The 23,923-nt window shown below is 34.3% G+C and overlaps 1 protein-coding gene across 1 annotated transcript in view; it reads right to left on the bottom strand.

Annotated features, from left to right (window-relative positions):
• Positions 1-2,447: 2,447 nt before the first annotated feature.
• Positions 2,448-23,923, bottom strand: part of LOC141343185 (endoplasmic reticulum resident protein 44-like) — a 44,403-nt gene continuing 22,927 nt past the window's right edge. The window contains exons 7-16 of the mRNA XM_073847787.1: positions 20,422-20,494; positions 20,213-20,252; positions 17,900-18,015; positions 15,949-16,133; positions 15,697-15,812; positions 13,716-13,890; positions 13,089-13,200; positions 10,702-10,843; positions 9,551-9,653; positions 2,448-3,214 (exon numbers count right to left, since the gene is read on the bottom strand). Of these exons, the coding sequence (XP_073703888.1) occupies positions 3,107-3,214; positions 9,551-9,653; positions 10,702-10,843; positions 13,089-13,200; positions 13,716-13,890; positions 15,697-15,812; positions 15,949-16,133; positions 17,900-18,015; positions 20,213-20,252; positions 20,422-20,494 (1,170 nt within the window). The 3' untranslated portion in view covers positions 2,448-3,106. The remainder of the gene's footprint in view (positions 3,215-9,550; positions 9,654-10,701; positions 10,844-13,088; positions 13,201-13,715; positions 13,891-15,696; positions 15,813-15,948; positions 16,134-17,899; positions 18,016-20,212; positions 20,253-20,421; positions 20,495-23,923) is intronic.

Genomic DNA, 23,923 nt, shown 5'->3' on the forward strand with positions numbered 1-23,923 from the left:
AATGTTTTCATTTTGTACAAAATTGCAAAAAGTCACACTTGTGTTCCCGGTCAAAAATGACCAAACTCCAAACAATTGCTTATATATCTCGCATTTTGCAATTTTATCACCAAACATTGGATTCCTTCTTTTTTTCAACTTGTTTTCTTTCATTTAAGACTGTGTTTTCTCTTTCTATCTGCATCTGATTAATCGTAGGCCTTGTTATATCTGAAAGTAGGCACCTTATTTTTAGTGTCAGTCACATGCATGAGTTCAAACAACAACAACCAGGTGTTTGCTAATGTGTTTTTTTTTTTGTTTGTTTTCCACAATGGTCAGATTTGTTGTTCCATGATATTCTCTCTGTTTGACAGTGACAGTGTGCAGGATATGTATAACTGAAATATAACAGGTTTGGTTGTTATATATAAATATACGTAATCTTAATATGTTCTTTCTTGTATGTCACGATGGTCAGATTTAACAGGGAACAGCATAAGTGTTACTTTGTGCCTCTTTTTTCAGAAAATAAAAGCATTTCAAAATAAAGGTCCTGTTTTTTGCAATCTTCCCTATTCACTTTCAACGGCCGGCCATTTTTAACAAGTGTGACTTTGTGCAACTTGCTGATTAAACAAAGCACACTAGTGTGAGAAATTTTCATAATTTTTTCAATCTCATTTTGTGAAAATTATTTATGAAAAATGCTTTTTTCACTCAAAAAATGAGGTGCCTACTTTTGGATAAATGAGGTTTAGGATTAATCAGATGCAAATAGAAACACAAAACCAGTCCTGAATGAAAGAAAACAAGTTGACGAAAAGACTGAATGCAATATTTGGTGATAATTTAGTATAATGAGAGATTTATAAGCAGTTGTTTGGAGTCCGGTCATTTTTGACCGGAATCACCACAAGTGTGACTTTTTGCAATTTTGTACAAAATTAAAGATTATTTAAAAGAAAACTTCCTGATTAAACATTAAAGCACACTAGTGTGAGAAACGGTGCAAATTTGTATTTTTTTTTATCTCATATTGTGACAATTATTTCCCCAAAAATGATGTGCCTACTTTCGGATAAATGAGGCTTACGATTAAACAGATGCAAATAGAAACACCAGTCCTGAATGAAAGAAAACAAGTTGACAAAAAGATTGAATGCAATATTTGGTGATGATTTAGCATAATGAGAGATTTATAAGCAATTGTTTGGAGTCATTTTTGACTGTGAAAACCACAAGTGTGACTTTTTGCAATTTTGTACAAAATAAAAGCATTTAAAAGCAAACTTCCTGACTAAACATTAAAAAGCACTAGTGTGAGAAACAGTGCAAATTTGTATAATTTTTTTTGGTTTAATATTGTGAAAATTATTTATAAAAAAAATGCTTTTTTCACTCAAAAAATGATGTGCCTACTTTCGGATAAATGAGGTTTCGGATTAATCAGGTGCAAATAGAAACACAAAACCAGTCCTAAATGAAAGAAAATAAGTTGACAAAAAGATTGAATGCAATATTTGGTGATGATTTAGCATAATGAGAGATTTATAAGCAACTGTTTGGAGTCTAGTCATTTTTGACCGGGAACACAAGTGTGACTTTGTGCAATTTTGTACAAAATTAAAGCATTTAAAAGCAAACTTCCTGACTTAACATTAACGCGCACTAGTGTGAGAAACAGTGAAAATTTGTATAATTTTTTTTGGTTTAATATTGTGAAAATTATTTATAAAAAAATGCTTTTTTCACTCAAAAAATGAGAAGCCTACTTTCGGATAAATGAGGTTTAGGATTAATCAGATGCAAATAGAAACACAAAACCAGTCCTAAATGAAAGAAAATAAGTTGACAAAAAGATTTAATCCAATATTTGGTTATAATTTAGCATAATGAGAGATTTTTAAGCAACTGTTTGGAGTCTAGTCATTTTTGACCGGGAATACAAGTGTGACTTTTTGCAATTTTGTACAAAATAAAAGCATTTAAAAAGCAAACTTCCTGACTAAACATTAAAACGCACTAGTGTGAGAAACTTGTATAAATTGTTCGGAGTCCGGTCATTTTTGACTGACAACATCAAAGGTGTGACAGAAATCTGAACACAACCAGAGGGTTAACTCAAGCTTTTTTGAGCAAATGCATCCACTGTGAAACCTTAGGCTCAGTTTCTTGATGTTATCTTAACCCTAAACCTTTTTTTTAATCTCAGTTTAGTCATCTGGGTCTGCCACAGTTGAAGGGGTAGCCCAATGTTGGTGGGCATATGAAGTATGAAGTGCTAACAAGGCAATATTCTGTCTGAAAAAAAGTGAAGCACATTTAATGAAACACAGACAACACAGAATCTTGTAAAATGTTTTTTTAATTTACTTTTCTCTTTTTGGTTTCCTTGTCCCCTCTGAGATGACAGATTTACAAATAATCCCCGCCCCTCTGAACCCGACCCCCGCATAACCCCGCCCCTGACCACTCCCCCTGCTGGAATGGGATGATATGAGACTAGTGAGTCTAGATCTTAGCGAGCGTGATTTTAAACGGTACAGTACATACGAATACAGACTAATAAGCACATGTAACATACATGTGCACATACACTCACACATGTTCATCCACACACACACACACACACACACACACACACACACACACACTGGCCACGCTCTGTTCAGGACTGGAGTGAAACACCACAGGTTGGCTGCAGGTTTGTTCTTTTTTTCCCCCCATGATTCCACTTGCCCGCACTTAAGATCCATTATAAACTCAATTTGCATTCCCACCAAAGAGGACCACCAATGTACCAATGTTTTCCTACAAAAATGGGATTTGGGTTGACAAAAATGTAGGGCGAAAAAAAAATAAAAAAAAAAGAAATAAAAAAAAAATCATATTTTTAATTTAGACAAGACCCACAGAGCACAAACATATTTACAAGCTCCAAAAAACAAAAGTAAAAACGCTCCTCTTCATTTCCCCACCCCAAAAAAGCTCAGGGGTTCACCTTCTCTCTTTTTTATCTAAAATAAAAATTATGAAAATAGACGTCGCGCAGGCAGCGGCAGTGCCGGGTAGAGGCACTAGCTGTCTGCTGGGTTCTGGGTTGGGTCTCAATGCGGTTGTGACATCACAGCTCGTCCCGGTCCCTGAGGATGGTGTAGCGTGTCTCACTGGGGGCCAATTTCTGGAAGGAACTCTCTGGGGGACTACTGGCCACCTCTCTATTCTCCTCCAGCTGGAATACACACACAAACAGGCGAATAAATAACCACAAACCACCTGGATCCGTAAAGTGACTGTTTACACGGATGCGTTCCTGTTAGTCCCGAGGCCACCGGGTTTATTCTGCTGCACACGCATTCAAATGTCAGCACGTGTTTCATTCAGTCTTATTCTTAATTAATGTACGCCTGCATTAATTAGTCATTCTTTTCAGAGATTTGGACTAGGAAGTGTGCTGAACTCACAACCTGTGGAAAGTGCCTGTCATAATGGGGAACTTTAATCAGCTGGAAAGTGGACAACACTGATTTTGTGCAAAATGTCATCTCGATATGTACAGGACAAACTGAATCTGATTAAGTAACATCGCATAATAAGCTGTTATGTGCAGTCTCTAATTTGTTAACAATGCAACAAAAAATTACAAACATTGATAGTAACATAAAGTGTAGTTTTACATTCCACCAATCAAAAATAAAAGCACGTTTCCACTGAATAAAAAATAAAAAAGGTTGTTATGAGTTATTTCACAATTCTGCCCTTTTCTCACAAATGCAAGTTCATATCTCGCCAATTCTGACATTTTTCTCAGAATTGCGTGACAAGCTCACAATTGTGAGTTATAAAGCCAGAATTGCGAGATATAAACAAGATATAAGAATTGCAAGATATAAATAATTTGCCTTTTTTCTCAGAAGTGCATGATATAAAAATTTATTAAGTCATAATTATTAATTTATTAAGTTATAAAGTCAGAATTATGAGATATAAATTGAGATATAAACTCACAATTCTGCCTTTTTTTCACGGAATTAAGTGATATAAACTTGCAACTGCAAGTTATAAAGTCAGAATTACGAGATATAAACTCACAATTCTGCCTATTTTTCACGGAATTAAGTGATATAAACTCACAATTACGAGTTATAAAGTCAGAATTAGGAGATATAAACTCACAATTCTGCCTTTTTTTCACGGAATTAAGTGATATAAACTCACAATTACGAGTTATAAAGTCAGAATTACGAGATATGAACTCACAATTCTGCCTATTTTTCACAGAATTAAGTGATATAAACTCACAATTACGAGTTATAAAGTCAGAATTACAAGATATAAACTCACAATTCTGCTTTTTTTTCACGGAATTAAGTGATATAAACTCACAATTACGAGTTATAAAGTCAGAATTACGAGATATAAACACAATTCTGCCTATTTTTCACGGAATTAAGTGATATAAACTCACAATTACGAGTTATAAAGTCAGAATTACGAGATATGAACTCACAATTCTGCCTATTTTTCACAGAATTAAGTGATATAAACTCACAATTACGAGTTATAAAGTCAGAATTACAAGATATAAACTCACAATTCTGCTTTTTTTTCACGGAATTAAGTGATATAAACTCACAATTACGAGTTATAAAGTCAGAATTACGAGATATAAACACAATTCTGCCTATTTTTCACGGAATTAAGTGATATAAACTCACAATTACGAGTTATAAAGTCAGAATTACGAGATATGAACTCACAATTCTGCCTATTTTTCACAGAATTAAGTGATATAAACTCACAATTACGAGTTATAAAGTCAGAATTACAAGATATAAACTCACAATTCTGCCTTTTTTTCACGGAATTAAGTGATAAACTCACAATTACGAGTTATAAAGTCAGAATTACGAGATATAAACAATTCTGCCTTTTTTTCACGGAATTAAGTGATAAACTCACAATTACGAGTTATAAAGTCAGAATTACGAGATATAAACAATTCTGCCTATTTTTCATGGAAATAAGTGATATAAACTCACAATTACGAGTTATAAAGTCAGAATTACAAGATATAAACTCACAATTCTGCCTTTTTTTCACGGAATTAAGTGATATAAACTCACAATTACGAGTTATAAAGTCAGAATTACGAGATATAAACTCACAATTTGATATTTTCTCTTTAAATTGTGTGATATAAACTTGCAACTGCAAGTTATAAAGTCAGAATTACGAGATATAAACTCACAATTCTGCCTATTTTTCACGGAATTAAGTGATAAACTCACAATTACGAGTTATAAAGTCAGAATTACGAGATATAAACAATTCTGCCTATTTTTCATGGAAATAAGTGATATAAACTCACAATTACGAGTTATAAAGTCAGAATTACAAGATATAAACTCACAATTCTGCCTTTTTTTCACGGAATTAAGTGATATAAACTCACAATTACGAGTTATAAAGTCAGAATTACGAGATATAAACTCACAATTTGATATTTTCTCTTTAAATTGTGTGATATAAACTTGCAACTGCAAGTTATAAAGTCAGAATTACGAGATATAAACTCACAATTCTGCCTATTTTTCACGGAATTAAGTGATATAAACTCACAATTACGAGTTATAAAGTCAGAATTACGAGATATAAACACAATTCTGCCTATTTTTCACGGAATTAAGTGATATAAACTCACAATTACGAGTTATAAAGTCAGAATTACGAGATATGAACTCACAATTCTGCCTATTTTTCACAGAATTAAGTGATATAAACTCACAATTACGAGTTATAAAGTCAGAATTACAAGATATAAACTCACAATTCTGCCTTTTTTTTCATGGAATTAAGTGATATAAACTCACAATTATGAGTTATAAAGTCAGAATTACGAGATATAAACTCACAATTCTGCCTTTTTTTCACGGAATTAAGTGATATAAACTCACAATTACGAGTTATAAAGTCAGAATTACGAGATATGAACTCACAATTCTGCCTTTTTTTCACGGAATTAAGTGATAAACTCACAATTACGAGTTATAAAGTCAGAATTACGAGATATAAACTCACAATTCTGCCTTTTTTTCATGGAATTAAGTGATATAAACTCACAATTACGAGTTATAAAGTCAGAATTACGAGATATAAACTCACAATTCTGCCTTTTTTTCATGGAATTAAGTGATATAAACTCACAATTACGAGTTATAAAGTCAGAATTACGAGATATAAACTCACAATTCTGCCTTTTTTTCATGGAATTAAGTGATATAAACTCACAATTACGAGTTATAAAGTCAGAATTACAAGATATAAACTCACAATTCTGCCTTTTTTTCACGGAATTAAGTGATATAAACTCACAATTACGAGTTATAAAGTCAGAATTACGAGATATAAACTCACAATTTGATATTTTCTCTTTAAATTGTGTGATATAAACTTGCAACTGCAAGTTATAAAGTCAGAATTACGAGATATAAACTCACAATTCTGCCTATTTTTCACGGAATTAAGTGATATAAACTCACAATTACGAGTTATAAAGTCAGAATTACGAGATATAAACACAATTCTGCCTATTTTTCACGGAATTAAGTGATATAAACTCACAATTACGAGTTATAAAGTCAGAATTACGAGATATGAACTCACAATTCTGCCTTTTTTTTCATGGAATTAAGTGATATAAACTCACAATTACGAGTTATAAAGTCAGAATTACGAGATATGAACTCACAATTCTGCCTATTTTTCACAGAATTAAGTGATATAAACTCACAATTACGAGTTATAAAGTCAGAATTACAAGATATAAACTCACAATTCTGCCTTTTTTTCATGGAATTAAGTGATATAAACTCACAATTACGAGTTATAAAGTCAGAATTACGAGATATAAACACAATTCTGCCTATTTTTCACGGAATTAAGTGATATAAACTCACAATTACGAGTTATAAAGTCAGAATTACGAGATATGAACTCACAATTCTGCCTTTTTTTTTCATGGAATTAAGTGATATAAACTCACAATTACGAGTTATAAAGTCAGAATTACGAGATATGAACTCACAATTCTGCCTATTTTTCACAGAATTAAGTGATATAAACTCACAATTACGAGTTATAAAGTCAGAATTACAAGATATAAACACAATTCTGCTTTTTTTTCACGGAATTAAGTGATATAAACTCACAATTACGAGTTATAAAGTCAGAATTACGAGATATAAACACAATTCTGCCTATTTTTCACGGAATTAAGTGATATAAACTCACAATTACGAGTTATAAAGTCAGAATTACGAGATATGAACTCACAATTCTGCCTATTTTTCACAGAATTAAGTGATATAAACTCACAATTACGAGTTATAAAGTCAGAATTACAAGATATAAACTCACAATTCTGCCTTTTTTTCATGGAATTAAGTGATATAAACTCACAATTACGAGTTATAAAGTCAGAATTACGAGATATAAACTCACAATTCTGCCTTTTTGTCACGGAATTAAGTGATAAACTCACAATTACGAGTTATAAAGTCAGAATTACGAGATATAAACTCACAATTCTGCCTTTTTTTTCATGGAATTAAGTGATATAAACTCACAATTACGAGTTATAAAGTCAGAATTACGAGATATAAACTCACAATTCTGCCTTTTTTTCATGGAATTAAGTGATATAAACTCACAATTACGAGTTATAAAGTCAGAATTACGAGATATAAACTCACAATTCTGCCTTTTTTTCATGGAATTAAGTGATATAAACTCACAATTACGAGTTATAAAGTCAGAATTACAAGATATAAACTCACAATTCTGCCTTTTTTTTTCATGGAATTAAGTGATATAAACTCACAATTACGAGTTATAAAGTCAGAATTACGAGATATAAACTCACAATTCTGCCTTTTTTTCACGGAATTAAGTGATATAAACTCACAATTACGAGTTATAAAGTCAGAATTACGAGATATAAACTCACAATTTGACATTTTCTCTTTAAATTGTGTGATATAAACTTGTAACTGCAAGTTATAAAGTCAGAAATACGAGATATAAAATCAGAAAAGTAAAGTAAAGATATTAGTAAAGTAAAAAAATTGCGTGATTGCGACAATTGTGAGTTATAAAGTTAGAATTATGAGATATAAACTCACAATTTGACTTTCTCAGAATTGCATGACAAACTCACAATTCTGACTTTTCCTCTCAGAACTGCATGCTATAAACTCGTAATTTCGAGTTATAGTCAGAATTACAAGATATAAACTCTGAGTTGGGAGATTGGGGAGATTGAGTTGGGGACAAGCAATTGTGAGGGGAAAAAGTCAAAACTGAGTTTATAGCTTACAATTCTGACTTTATCTCTCATTTGTCAGATTTCTTAATTGCGAGATAAACTCTCAGAATTACATGATGTAAACTCACAATTGCAAGTTATAAAGTTAGAATTACGAGATATAAACAAAATTCTGACTTTTTGTCAGAATTGCGTGATATCAACTCAAAATTGTGAGTTAGAAAGTCAGAATTGCAAGATAAAAACTAAATTCTGTTATTTTCTCAGAATTGCGAGATATAAACTCACAATTGTGAGATTAACTTAGCAATTATAAATCAACTCAATTCTGACTTTTTCTCTCAGAAATTGCATGATATAAACTCACAATTGCAATTTATAAACTTACAATTCTGACTTTTTTTCTCAGAATTGCATGATATAAACTCACACTTGTGATTTATAAGGTCAGAATTAAAAGATATAAACTCACACTTGCGAGATATAAACTCACAATGGACTTTTTTCTCAGAATTGTGCGATATAAATTTGCAATTGCGAGTTATAAGTCCAATTTTACGGGGGAAAAAAAGACAACTAAAAAAGACCGAGACTGAAATGTTCTCAGAATTGCGAGTTCATATCTCAATGCCGACTTAAAAAAATAACTTTTTTATTTTTATTAAGTGGCGAAAACGGGCTTCCATACTATTTCGCATAAACGATGCTATTTTGAGATATATATTTATTGAAGAATCCTTAAAAAAATATGTATTTTGGTTACCATTAAAAAAAAGAATAAGAAATGTTTCTTGAGCACCAAATCAGCATGTTAGAATGATTTCTGAAGGATCATCTGACACTAAAGACTTAAGTAATGACTTTAAAATTCAGCTTTGCCATTACAGGAATAAATTACACTGTAAAGTATTTTAAAATAGAAATCAGTTATTATGAATTGTTAAAATATTTCACAGCATCACTGTTTTTACTGTATTTTTCATCAAATAAATTCAGCCTTAGTGACCATAAGAGACTGAAACACTCAACAGATCATCAGTTGTCAATGTGTTTGTAGAAAGCTTCATCTTGTTACGATGAATAATGCAAGATAAATTAAGTTCATTATTGTATGGGTGGCAGAAGAATTTTTTTTTTACGATTACAAACTGAAAAAGCATTTAAAAAATGATGGCAAGTCCAACTCAAATCACTCTTTTAAATGACAAGCAATCCCGTGCAAAAGCTGTGGTGAACTCTGACCTGTCCTGGAGTGCTGTCTGTGGGGTCTGGGCCATGATGGAACTCTCTGTGCAACTTTCCTGAGTGCAGGTCCAATACAAACTGCCTCAGCTTTCCTGGAACCCTGTTCATACACAAGGAATTATAAAACAGTCCCAAAAACAAACAACACGAGCAGCATCATTGATTTAATGAGTGAACAGATAAGACCCCGAGAGGGCCGACAGTCTCCAAAACCACAGCATTTTAACAAGATAATGACATCATCTGTACTGCCCCAGACGCCACCGACCCCCTGGACAATCAGCTGTATCAAAGACTGACGAGAGGCAGGCTGATAAGGCCCTTATTGGATAACAGGATATACAGAGTGCTTAATAAAATAAGGCATGCGCTGAATTATGATGCTTTTTGTCATCTAGGGCCTCTGGTGTCATAAATAATTATGATGCTGTAATAAAGTAGCAATAACGCAGTTAAAAACCTAGATTCACACACACACATTAGAGCTATCAGTCAGGTGTTGCTAAATTAATTGAGAGATGAAGCCCAAAGCCCGTTCTCTATCACTCTCTCAGTGTGTGTTGCTGTGGGGCCGAGTCTGCAGTCAATGTTTAATTGGTAGGTGTCTGGAACAAGAGATAACCTGCAGAGAGGAGGCTGAAAGAATCTCTGCAATAAATACACATGCAGTGTCTGGGGTAACGTATTACAAATAATCAGAAGTTACTAGTAAAGTAACATTACTTCTTAAATTACAAGAAAAGTTACTTTTCAAATAAGTAATGCCATTTATTGACTTGACACCTTTATTGTCCCCATGTTGAGAGAAATGGGGAGTAAGTGCAGAGGCGTTGTATGCGCTGTGCAACATGCATGTACTCATCTCACTTGCACAAAAAGAGATTCGGTATTCTGCAAAATCAGTGAAATGAAAACTCAGAATATGATGCAAACCTTCAGCATAAGGCCTATTCATTTCACCTTTGGTTTGAAAGAGTTTTTACATTTGCCAAATATAGGACTTTAAAAATAAAAAAAAAACAACCAAGCCCAGGAGAATTTTACGCAAAAGTAACGTAACGCATTACTTTCCATTAAAAGTAATTAAGAGTAATTTTTAAGAGTAACTTTCCCCAAGACTGTACACATGGACAAGTGCAAATACTTACGCAAGGTCGCTGAACTCTGGGAAGACATACATGTGGCGGAAACTATCGATGGCAATTACAGGGCAGTCGGCGGGGGTCTTCTGAATGTGCAGGAGAGGGTGCCGGAATTTATCGCAATCGGCATGAAGAAAATTTATAGAACCTGAGAGAAAAGGTCAATTCAGATGTGTTGTAAATACAGACTGTGTCTAAACATCATCTTTGGCCATCAATCAAAGGGATACTTCATGTCAAAATGAAAATCCTCTCATTGTTTACTCACTCATATGCCATCCCAGATGTACATGACTTTATTTTTTCAATTGAACACAAACAAATATTTATAGAGAAATTATTAATTATTATAGACCCTATAAGTGTACACAACGGGTCAAAATTATCTTTTATTTGTATGCCAAAAATCATTAGGATATTAAGTAAACATCTTGTTCCATAAAGATATTTTGTAAATTTCTTACTGAAAATATATCAAACCTTAAAGGAACACTTTTTTTTTGGAAATAGGCTCATTCTCCAACTCCCCCGAGTTAATAAGTTGAGTTTTACCGTTTTGAAATCCATTCAGCCATTCTCCTGTTCTGGCGATATCACTTTTAGCATAGCTTAGCAGAGATCATTGAATCCTATTAGACCAATAGCATCACGTTCAAAAATAACCAATGAGTTTTGGTATTTGTCCTATTTAAAACTTGACTCTTCTGTAGTTATGTCGTGTACTTATACCGGCGGAAAATGTAAAGATGCAATTTTCTAGGCCGATAAGATTAGGAACTACACTCTCATTCCGGCGTAATAGTCAATGAAGTTTGCTGCCGTAATATGGACGCAGCATGCGCAGTAATATCACGCAGCGCCTGAAATTAGTTCCTAGCTAGGTAACTTCCAATGAGGAATGCTCCCTGTGCATACAGTTGGTCACCATGTGCTGCGTGATATAACTGCACCTGCATCAGCCATGTTACGGCAGCAAAATTCCTTGACTATTACGCATGGGAGTGTATTTCCTAATCTTATCGGCCTAGAAAATCATATCTTTACATTTTCCGCCGGTATTAGTACACGATATAACTACAGAAGAGTTAAGTTTTAAATAGGACAAATACCGAAACTCGTTGGTCATCTTTGAACGCGATGCTATTGGTCTAATAGGATAGGTCTGAATGAATTTCAAATACTGACAAATACTGTCCTATCCTAACGTCAATGGAAACCTTATTTATCCAGCTTTCAGATTTCTCAATGTCAAAAAATTTACCCTTATGGCTGGTTTTGTGGTCCAGGGTCACATAGCATAAATGTTAGAAATGTACTGCTGCAAACACATTACAAAGACTATGAACTATGTAGTACTGAATTGTGGAGTTAGGCCGTTAAACAGTTTTATAACACGATAATAACTAGAGCACATTAGTATCAGTGGTTCACCTGTTCACTCTTAAGTTACTGTCAGTATCGTTAGTTACTACGGCCTACAGTTTGCTAGCTAGCTATGCCTTTGTCATGTAAACGAATGTAAATGCAATTAAGCTGCTAGAAGGAGTATCCATTCAGGTTGTACAGTAGTGGTATTTGACAATTGAGAGAGACGGCAGCTTTCCCCTGAATGAGCATGGTTTCAGTGCCGACAGTGGCATACACTTGCATTATATGGGCTCACAGAGATGAACTATTTTTCTAAAATGATTCATTCATCTGAAGAAAGCAAGTCATATACAACTGGGATGGCATAAAGGTAAGTGAACAAGGAGAAAACATTATAAAACGTTACATTTTTATTGCCGTATCCCTTTAAGGAAGGCCCTGTTTAGACTAGGTGCTCACATTAGACATCATCAACGATGGCAGGATTTCACAAAAACATAAATGTCTGGCATGAAAATTTGTTTTGATATTCAGATGCATTGTCAGCATTGTCAGAATACAAATTAAGATATTTTTGATGAAATGAACTACCATGTTCAAAGCTTGTAAAGGTAGTAAGGACATAGTTTAAATAGTGAGGAACATATTGTTGAATAAACTGTTTTCTTTATGCACAAAGTATTCTCATAGCTTTATAACATTACCATTGAACCACTGATGTCACGTGGACTGTTTTAACAATGTTCTTACTACCTTTCTGGGCCTTGAACATTTCAGTTGACTTGCTGTCTATGCAGGGTCAGAAAGCTCTCCCCTTTCATCAAAAATATCTTAATTTGCGTTCTGAAGACGAACGAAGGTCTTACAGGTTTAGAACAACATGAGGGTAATTAATAACAGAATGTTTGCTTTTGGGTGAACTTACCCTTTAATTTTTATAGTTTGCATCCCTGTACTATAAACATATGAGCAATATCTAACCCATCAAATATTAAAAGATGACCCTGTCTGATCTCTATGCATACCCTTTTCACTGATAAGCTGGCGAGCCACTTCTTGCTGAAATTTCTCCAGACTATCTGTGTCGTCCTTCTGATGGAACAGGATCAGGAATGGAATGCCTTCCTCTGTCAGTTCCTTCACACACACAACAAAACTAAAATTCTTATCATAGTCGATCACAGGCAAGCAGAGTGATACAAGCAGTAAAAAGTCCCATTTCTGAAGGAACGGCGCCCTGATTTAAAGACCAGAGCTAAATGCGGTCTAATGAGTTTTGAGAGTGTGTAGGATGTTGGGGTGAAGTGCAGTTGGGCAGAGGTGGGTCAGTGGAGCAGATCGTGGAGAATCTGCCCTATCACCAAGCAACAGAGACCGAAGATATTCAAAACATGCGGTCAAGTAAATCAAAGAAAAAACCCACACCCACTAAAGGACATGGCATGCGGACGACTTTAAAACACAAACACACTTGAAACGTACACAGTCAGATGTGCTCGAGTGTGGGAAAAGTACACTGAGGGGGAGGGGACTTTTCTTATGCAAATGACAAATTCGTTGTTCGACTGTTAGATGTACACAAATAACAAATGTGGACAGAAAGTACATGCGATCATACACAAAAAAAAATATTCGCAGAAAGGAAAGCATACCTCTCCGTTTTCAAATGTGATTTCTCGGACTAGCGGCACACACTTGTCCTGTGTCCAGGCGTAGCTGAGGTCAAAATTTGTGAGTGAGCCCATGTAGACCATGTCAGGAGCATTCTCTCCCATTGGTTTATAAATAATATTATCACCACTAAACCGCTCAGGTTTAGAAACATCCCTGGAAAAAAACGGAAAGGAATAGAAAAATGAGGTAAAATGGAGGTAATGAAGTCAGATTGACTTGATTAAAGGTAAGACACTAGAGGTGAATAGGGTGTTTTACATTTTAACTAGTTGGTATGACCATACTTCCCCTGCTAATTAATCACAGTACATTAAGAAAAATTATTTATCTCAGGTTTTCTCAAATGTTATGTGTAAACATGCAATCAATACATTATCTAGTAGAATATGCATTCATTTGCCAAATTTCAAATGCAGAAATGATAACATTAGATAAAGTGGGGTTATATTACAGAATTTTACAGAGGGGATTTTAAGAAATAAAATGTTACTGTAGGAATTAAAAATAAAATAAATAAAGATTTCTGGCTCAGTGCAGGGAAAACTCATTTTTAGAAAACAGCCTTTAAAGATGCACTGCTGTTCAAAAGTTCAGGATCAGTAAGATTTTGAATGGTTTTTAATGTTGTAAATTGTGAAATATTAATATTACAGTTTAAAATAATAGTTTTGTATTTTAATATACTCTAAAATATAATTATAATATTCCTGTGATGCAAAGCTGAATTTTCAGCATCATTACTCCAGTCACATGATCCTTCAGAAATCATGCTAATATGATTTATCATGAATGTTGAAAACAGTTGTGCAGCAGAATATTTACTTTTAGAATGTGTGATTTCTTTTTCAGATTCTCAGATGAATAATAAAAGTAAAAAAAAAAAAAAGAACTGCATTTATTTAAAATAGAAATCGTTTGTAATTATATGTACTAACATTTAAATGTTTGGGGTCAGTGAAATCTTTTTTTTTTAAATAAATGAATACTTTTATTCAGAAAGCATGTGTTAAATTAACAGAACGTTTTATTATTAGAAAAGATTTCTATTTTTAATTAATGATTTCTTTTCAACTTTGTATTCATCAAAGAATCCTGAAAAAATATATATCACAGGTTTCAAAATATTAAGCAGCACAACTGTTTCCAACATTGATAAGAAATAATGAGAATGATTTCTGAAAGATCATGTAAAACTGAAGACTGGAGTAATGATGCTGAAAATTCAGCTTTGCATCACAGAAATAAATTATATTTTGAAGTATATAAAAAAAAAAAACTGTTGTTTTATTCCAAAAAATATTCCACAATTTTAGTTTTTTTCTGCATTTTTGTTCTTTTTAGAACAAAATCTTACTGATCCAAAAATTTGCAACGGCAGTGAATGTATTGTAATTGAAATCTACAGACACAAAGTGTACTAAAACAAATGTTTTGGAAGCAAAATAGCCCAGAATTTCAAAATTGACCTTCAGTGTCTTGCCTTAAAGGGATAGTTCACCCAAAAATTAAAATTAAAAAAATTGCCATTATTTATTCATCCACCATCCTCAACACTACGTTATGTTCTCAGTGGAATACAAAAGGACTAAACAGCACCATTACATATCCATAAAAGTAGTCCATGTGATTCATATTTTAAGTTCTCTGAAGCCATGTGGTCACAACTGTATTGCTGTTGTATGAAAAAGGGTTGTGTCATCATTCATAAGCATCTTTTATTCTTTTCAAGACCCAAGGGACCTAGTTCTATCCATCAGTCATTTATTGTTTATTTAACGAGACTAAAGGATTGGAGAAGTCTGTCATTTCACTGTAAGATCGAGTTATGACAAATTAATAAAAAATAAAAACAAACATGGGTGAATTGTTCATAACAAGATCAATGACGTGCATTTAGAAAACAGATTCTGTGATTTATCATTCCATGCTGCCTTTAAGTATCTTAAGTGCTTCTCCTACCCAAAAGCTGCCAGGAACACGCAGTCATCTCTCAGGATGTTGGCCACTTTTTCATAAGTATGGAAATTGTCAGAGTCCCTTTTTTCAAAGTAACCAATGATGGTGCGTCTACTCCTCTGAAAGGCAAGGAAGGACATTAAGATGACACAGCAAGACAATCCAGACTCAAGGTCATTCTTAGTAACTCTACCTAAAAAAAAAAAAAAAAAAAAATTCAGAATTAAAACTGTATTGTGATTGTGAAGCACTCACATCTACTGTGCTGATTTCCTCCAGATTTTCTATCTCTTTGATTGGATCCACTTTTTGCTGGCGGATGAAATCAGCGATGGCGGTCACTGATCTTTGACCTCTATACTCTCGCTTCATCATCATCCCATTTCTGAACAGCTTCAGTGTGGGGTATTTGCTTATCCTGTAGCGCTGGGCTATATCAGCTGTCAGTAGAAACATAAAAACATCAATAACTCCTTTTTTTAACTTCACTAGCATTCAATGTTCGAGGTCAGTAAGCTCTTGATATTTTTAAGTTTATTAATGCTCATTCATTTGATCAGAGATATAGTAAAAACAGGAAGATTGTAAAATATTATTCTATTTAAGAAAACCATTTTCTATTATGATGTATTTTAAAGGGGTCATCGGATGCCCATTTCCCGCAAGTTCATATGATTCTTTAGGGTCTTAATGAAAAGTCTCTAATATACTTTGGTTAAAAATTCTCAATAGTAGTGTAAAAAACACCCTTTTACCTTGTTAAAATCAGCTCTGCAAAATATCAGCTCATTTTATCGCACGGGCCCTTTAAATGCAAATGAGCTCTGCTCGCCCAGCCCCTCTCTGTTGAGGGATTACGAGCTGTAATGTTTACTTTAGCTGCATTTAGCCGTGTTTATCGGCAAAACTTGCCAACAAGCACATTATTAAGAAAGGCCATTTGCAAAGATACATCAAAGCTGCATCACGAATGATTCACACGAACATAGATGCTTTCCTTTTAAAAACGAAAGTAACGTTGTCCTCTGCCTCTTAAGCGGCTCAGATGTCGGGAGTAAATGACTACTGCTGTTTATTATTACATCCAACAACAGAAACGCCTCAATCGCTCAGAGTGTTCCTCTGCACCTGAGTTGACACAATGGCAATCGTATTCGGACTGTTTCAGCTCGGTGAGGGCAGGTCTAAGGTAAGGCGCTCATGTCAATCAACTGTGTTTCCTCACAATGACAAGCAGCTGAGAATGACATGATTTTAAAAAGGGGATATTACTTTTAAAGATTAAAAAAATACCACTGGGTGGATTTTTATCATTGTAGGGTGGTTGTGTACACAAACTTCCAACACACATTAATGTTCAAACAACATGAAAAAGTTAGTTTTGCATCCGATGACCCCTTTAAAATGTCATTTATTCCTGTAATGTCATTACTTCAGTCTTGAGTGTCACATGACCCTTCAGAAATCATTTTAATATTCTGATTTGCTGCTCAAGAAATTTCCCTACGATTACCAGTGTTGATAAAAGTATCAACAGCTCTAAAAATCATCTTACTGACCTCAGGCTTTTAAGCGGTAGTGTTTATAGATGTCATCTGAATTTCTAAAGGTGTTTTTAAATCAACGAAAACCAACCGAATGTGATGACATGACTTTTGGCCACACTTGTTTCTCTTTGCCTTCTAATACACAGAAAGGCGAGTTTTAGGATCCAAATGTAGAATAACACTTCAACCTTGGAGACGCTTTGCATTTTGGAGAACCAAATATGGGTCAGCTCATGAATATTTCGTTTTTTAGGTTATGAGAGGGAAAGATCAAAAGGTCAGAGGTCAGTCTCATTTTAAAGAGAAAGATAGACTCAAGTCAAAGTACACAGCCAAAAAAGAGAAAGAACTAAAGAAAGTAGAGAAAAGAGAAAGAGAAAAGGCAAGGAATAAGGGGGAGGGGCCGAGACATGAAAGTCAACCGATGTGGGGGGTAAATACTCCAAAGCCGATCGGCTGGAATCAGTCATGCGCGGTCTCTCTCGCTCACACACACCCACGCTGTGGGGTATCTTTGAGCCGCCTTGACTTCACAGAAGATGCAGTTTTGTCATTAAACCATCAAACACTTTACAAGACATCAATAATTCTGTTTAATTTGCTTTATCTCAAAGGCTAAACCAATGTGGGTGTGTGTGTGTGTGTGTGTATAAACTCACAGTGCTGGTCACAGTCCACCCGGGCAAACACCACCTGTGTAGCGTCTGGATATTCCTCACGCACTATATTCGATGCCTCCTCAAAAATGGGGTGGAGCATCTGACTGAAACGACACCTACGGAAAATACACACAAATAAAATGAGCTCAGTATGGGATACTTTAAAGTATGATGATAGTGCTATTTTTTTTTTTCTAGATCAATATTTCAGGTCTGTTCATTCCATGTAGGGTTGAGTGATATGGCAAAAATATCATATCACAATTTTTGCACGATCCTTTGTAGGTTTTACTATTTTGCAAGTTGTTTGAGCAGTACAGCCAAACTAATTTTCTTTTTTTTTTAAACAAAGCTATTCAAGGTAACGAAGTATTAAATAAAAAAAGAATGGCAGATATTTAGGCCAAAGTTATTTTATCATTGTTATTAAAAATAAGATACATTACAAATAAACATAATACAAATAAAACAAACAGAGCTTTATTTTGCAGGAACAGTAGATGCATTTAGTAGTAGCATTCAAGAAATTGAATTAACAAATATAAAAAGTAAAACTATTTACTTATTAGGGCTGTGCAATTAATCGAAATTCAGTTTCGATTTCGACTTCAAACAATCATGAAAATACAGTAATCGACATGAAACGATTATTCTATCCAGTAGTCCTCCATAAAAGTCTAATTTGCAATGCAAATCAGCAAAATCATGTAACATGATTTTAATATACTAGGACGTATACTAAGTTATTAATTAGTTTCTTTGATGTTGTGTTTTTAAAAGCGAGAAAGAGAACTTATTTTGTGTATGCGCTCAGAGACAGAGCAGAACACGCACATGTAAAGTTACCTTTTAGCGCGCCTAAATGGTCAAATACAAGCGAAAATATTTCAAAATGAGGCGCTTGGTGTTTATTCATGTAAACCCTTGTCAGTTATGTCTTAAATGATCATAAACCGTTGAGAATGAAAATACGTGTGTAACAGTATATTGGATCCGTGTGGGTCTTAAAGCGGCAACAAATAATATTCTTTCTGCCATCTCTATGCCTAATATTAATAAAATGTAAAAATACAAAGAGAAAAATCCCTCACTGCTCTTGAATGAAGGACTTTTGTAGTTTTAATAAGAAACAAAGCATGTTTAATTATAACAGTGAAGATGCTGTTTTATTTCACATTCAAATAATTACATTTAATTTCTGCGGTACTGTTAGACTACTTTAGACTTTTTTTTCTTTTGTATATTTTTTTCTGTTGTATTGCCATCTTTAAATTAATCACTAATATAAAGTTTTGGAGTCGTAATCGTGTTAAATAATCGTGATTACAATACTGACCAAAATATTATGATTATGATTTTTGCCATAACTGAGCAGCCCTAATATTTACACCTTATATACATTAATTGTACTTATTAAAGCAACTGTATTAAAGTTCTTTAGTCAAGAGCAATGAGTGATTTTTCTCTATTTCGTTGTTTCATTAACACTGAAAGAATAGTTCACCCAAAAATGAAAATTTGGTCATCTGTCTGTCAATTCTGTCAGTGTTTTATTTTAATACCATCATTTACTCACTCTCAGGTTGTTTTAAACCTGAATGAGTTTCTTTTTTCTGTTGAACATTATCTATTAGATAATTTCTAATTTTAAATTCAATGGGGATCAGTTTGGTTATCCACATTCTTCAAAATATCTTATTTTGTGTTTAGCACAAGAAACAAATTAATACAGGTTCGGGACAACATGTAAGTGAGACAGAAATAATGACAGAATTATAATTTTTGGGTGAACTATCCCTTTAATGACAGTAGCAATCGGTAGCATATTACTGTTGCTTTAAGAGCAGCACGCATCTATATACAGGTACGCATCCATTTTTCTCTCAATTGTTTATTTTCACTTTAGACATAAGCAACTGTGTTCATATGTAAACCTTGTGTGTTTTGACAGTATTAGCGCAATCAGATTTGATACATAACTTAGTTCAGTAATTAGGCACTATCTGACAGGCTTTTAGTGCACGCGCTTCAAGTCTATGGAGGGTCAGAGAGCTCTCGAATTAATCAAAAAAAGCTTAATTTGTGTTTTAAAGATGAACGAAAGTTTTATGGGTTTGGAAATACATGAGGGTGAGCGATTAATGACAGAATTTACATTTCTGGGTGAACTATCACTTTAAGTATTCATGTTATCAACCCATATGGAAAACCAGGCACAACCAGGCACAACCAGACACATAGAAACTCAACAATACTCATGATCCTTTTTAACAAACTCACATGTGGATGCGTTAGACTGACAGAGACACTCACCAGTCTGCATAGAAGTTGACTAGAGCCACCCCTGCATTGTCTGTGGAGAGAAACGTGTGGTTTAATTTCATTTGATCTACTACAATGACAAAGCAGCATTAGATAACTCACACCCACGTGCACGACACAGGTGCAGCAACTGTCTGATTGAAACTACTGATGAAACAGCCTCTGTCAAACACACACAAATAAACATGGCAGAAACTCACTAAGGATGTCATCGATGTTACCAGCATCCAGACTGGTGATCTCTCCTCGCCCTGGAGTATACAGACCCGTTACCTGTCAACAACAGAGGTGGTTCATTGGTAAACGGCTTGTATGTGTGCATGTCAGTAGCAGCTGTGATAAATCATTATCATTGGAAAGTCATACTGATAATCTATAATCTTTCTTATAGAAAACGCCTGCTTTAATGCAGGGTTTAAAATGCATTCTACACAAGCCTTCAGTTAAGAAATAAATGGAATAAGTTGAATTATAAGCAATGTTAAAGGTTGTATCAGCGATTTCAAGCCTAAAACATAAAGTGTCAAATTCAGCTGACCTTTCTTCACGATCCGCTTGCTGCCTGCCCCATAAATCGACTGTAAAAAACAAAAAATAAACAACGCGTCTCTCTGGTCAGCCTAGGGTCCGAGAAATGGCAAAAAAAACAATCGGTGCTATCAACTATTCCACAGAAAAACAAACAGTGTTCCAATCAGCATCAGGGGTTTGGTGTTGTGGACTTTCGCTCCGCCTCCCTCACATCCCTGCACCAGTAGGAAAGTCCACAACACCAAACCCCTGACGCTGATTGGTTGGAACACTGTTTGTTTTTCTGTGGAAAGGTTGGTAGCACCGATTGTTTTTTTGGCATATCTCGGACCCTAGGCTGACCAGAGAGACGCGTTTTTTTTACAGTCGATTTATGGGGCAGGCAGCGAGCGGATCGTGAAGAAAGGTCAGCTGAATTTGACACTTTATGTTTAAGGCTTGAAATCGCTGATACAACCTTTAAGTAAAGTAAGCAATTTAAACAGTCTATTAAACATCTGTTCAGACTCATTCATCTTTTAACAACCTCAACTAAACTTTTAACCACAACTTTATTAAGAACGCCCTTGTTTTTTTCTTTTACAGAACTCTATGTGGCATGTGAATTACTCCTCGTATTAAAGGATTAGTTTACTACTGAATTAAAATTTCCTGATAATTTACTCACCCCTATGTCATTCAAGATGTTCATGTCTTTATTACAGTCGAAAATAAATTTTGAGGAAAACATTCCAGGACTTACATAGTGGATTTTAATGGGAGACAATGGATTGAAGGTCCAAATTGCAGTTTTTATGCAGTTTCAAATGATTTGACACAATCCCAGATGAGGAATAAGGGTTTTATCTAGCGAAATGATCAGTCATTTTCTAAAAACAATAAAAATGTAGATACTTTTTAACCACAAATGCTCGTCACAAGCTGATGCTTGTCTACTAGGCTTGCCACGATAGACGGTGTTGACGGTGTTACCGGTTTTAAGACGCAACACCGGTGACATCACTTTTCCACCGTGACACCGTCTCCACTTTTTTTTTTTTTTAAGTATTCGTTTTTTTATTCAATATTTATTTGAATTGAATGGAAAATATCATTCTAAATAATTTACTTAAGACGAGAGCATGCAATATAAATTAAAAACTGAACATAGCTACAATGCGTCATATTTCATTTATCACGTGAGGAGTTCACGAGTTCGCGCTTACATATAATAAACAGCATAAAAGTTAAGCATGTTTGGCCGAGCCCGGGGCACTCCCCCTGCCCAGGGAGAGGGATGCTGAAAACAAGAGATGATGAAGGTAAGACTGCTTGGCTATTTAAAGGGATTCTCTAGTAGTGCTTGGATAGGGAGTGTGATTGCTGATGGTGAATTGGCCGTGTTAATTATCTGTGCGAGCTCCTCCCGAAATTTGTTAATAAAACATCACAACGAGAGGAGTCGAATTTACAGAAAGAGAAAGGCAGACGATTTAGTGTCCAAAAGCACCTGTTTGGCAATATTTTGGGTTCAAAGTTTTTTTTTGTAGTTTCGTTGTCTTCTATTCAAACAATTGACGCCAAATTGCCAATTCCCGCAAAACTGAAAGTGAAAGTATAATACGCACGCATTTATAAGCTATTTAAAAGCAGAAAAAAGAGGAAACCCCCACGGCGATACTGGTATTACCGGTGTTGTCACGTGCCGATTAACCGGTGGGGAAATTTCCTCATCGTCACAACCCTATTGTCTACAACTTCACACATTACATAATCATATTGGAAAGGTCACATGTGGTTAGTTCTTCGTCTGTGTACTTTATTTCGGAAAGGTAGGGTAGGGAAAAAAACTCTCAAACTCAACATCTAATTTTCTCCAAAATCTCCAAAGCCATCTGACACTGTCTGTTTTACCTTTTTTCGTAGAGAGCGTTTGACTTTCTTTGCACGTTTGCTTAACACTGGGTCGGTACTTCCGCCCACGTTACGCATTACCTTTCCAACGTGACTACGTAATGCAGGAAATCAAGCTTTTTTTTCAAGCATTTGTGGTTAAAAAGTATATACATTTTATTTTCTTTAGAAAATGATAATTTTACTAGACAATAGTGGGGCTGGGCGATTAATCGAAAAGTAATCGAAATCGACATTCAGAACCTATAATCGATCAAATTTTTCGAGGTCAATTATTTCAATTACTTTCCCTTTAAAAACACTACTGCGTGTGGAGTCACGTGACCCCGCTCCATTACGTTATTCCGCCGACATGTTGATGGAGAGCTTAAACAGTATTTATACAGTAAAAAGCATTTACAGGATATACAAGAGTAATTTTATTTAGAAGAGATGGTGCTTATTTTCTACTTTTAATATGAAAAACATTGAAAATAATTTATTTTGTTTCCAAAAGTGCAAGTTATTTATTTTCACTAATTTAAGAAAAATGTGCCTTTTCGTTTTAAGCAATGTGTGCTTTAATTTCAGTTGTTCAACACTGATGTTCAATAAATAATCAAAGATAGTAGATAGTGTGTGTTTCCTTCAATTATTTTAAAATCAAGTAATGTACCCTTCATTCAAAAATCTCTCACTTGTAATATGTGAGCATATTTACTGTACAAAACTTGTCAGTGAACTATGAGGGCAAAAAAATAAATAATATATAAATATTATATAAATATAATTAAATATAATTTTATTAATAAATAAAATAATCGTTCATTAATCGTAATCGAGTTAAAATGTTCAATTAATCGAGATTTTGATTTTAGGCCAAATCGCCCAGCCCTAGACAATACCCTTATTCCCCAGCTGGGATCGTGTAGAGCCCTTTGAAGCTGCGTTGAAACTTCAATTTGGACCTTCAACCCATTGGCCACCATTAAAGTCCACTACATGGAAAAAATCATGGAATGCTTTCCTCAAAAACGTAATTTTTTTTTCGACTGAGGAAAGAAAGACATGAACATCTTGGATGACATGGGGGTGAGTAAATTCAGGAATCAGGAAATTTTAATTCTAGAGTAAATTCCTTTAGATCAACAATACGGAAATAATCACAGAGCATCTTCAAGTTTTCAATCTTGACAGGTTTCTTACTAATAAATATATTTAAATATTAAATATTAAAAAACATTTTTTTTTTTTTAAAGTAAACAAAATTATTGCACATGCATCTGTGGAACAACAATT

This window comes from Garra rufa, chromosome 9 (genome assembly GCF_049309525.1).
Source record: "Garra rufa chromosome 9, GarRuf1.0, whole genome shotgun sequence".
NCBI lineage: Eukaryota > Metazoa > Chordata > Actinopteri > Cypriniformes > Cyprinidae > Garra > Garra rufa.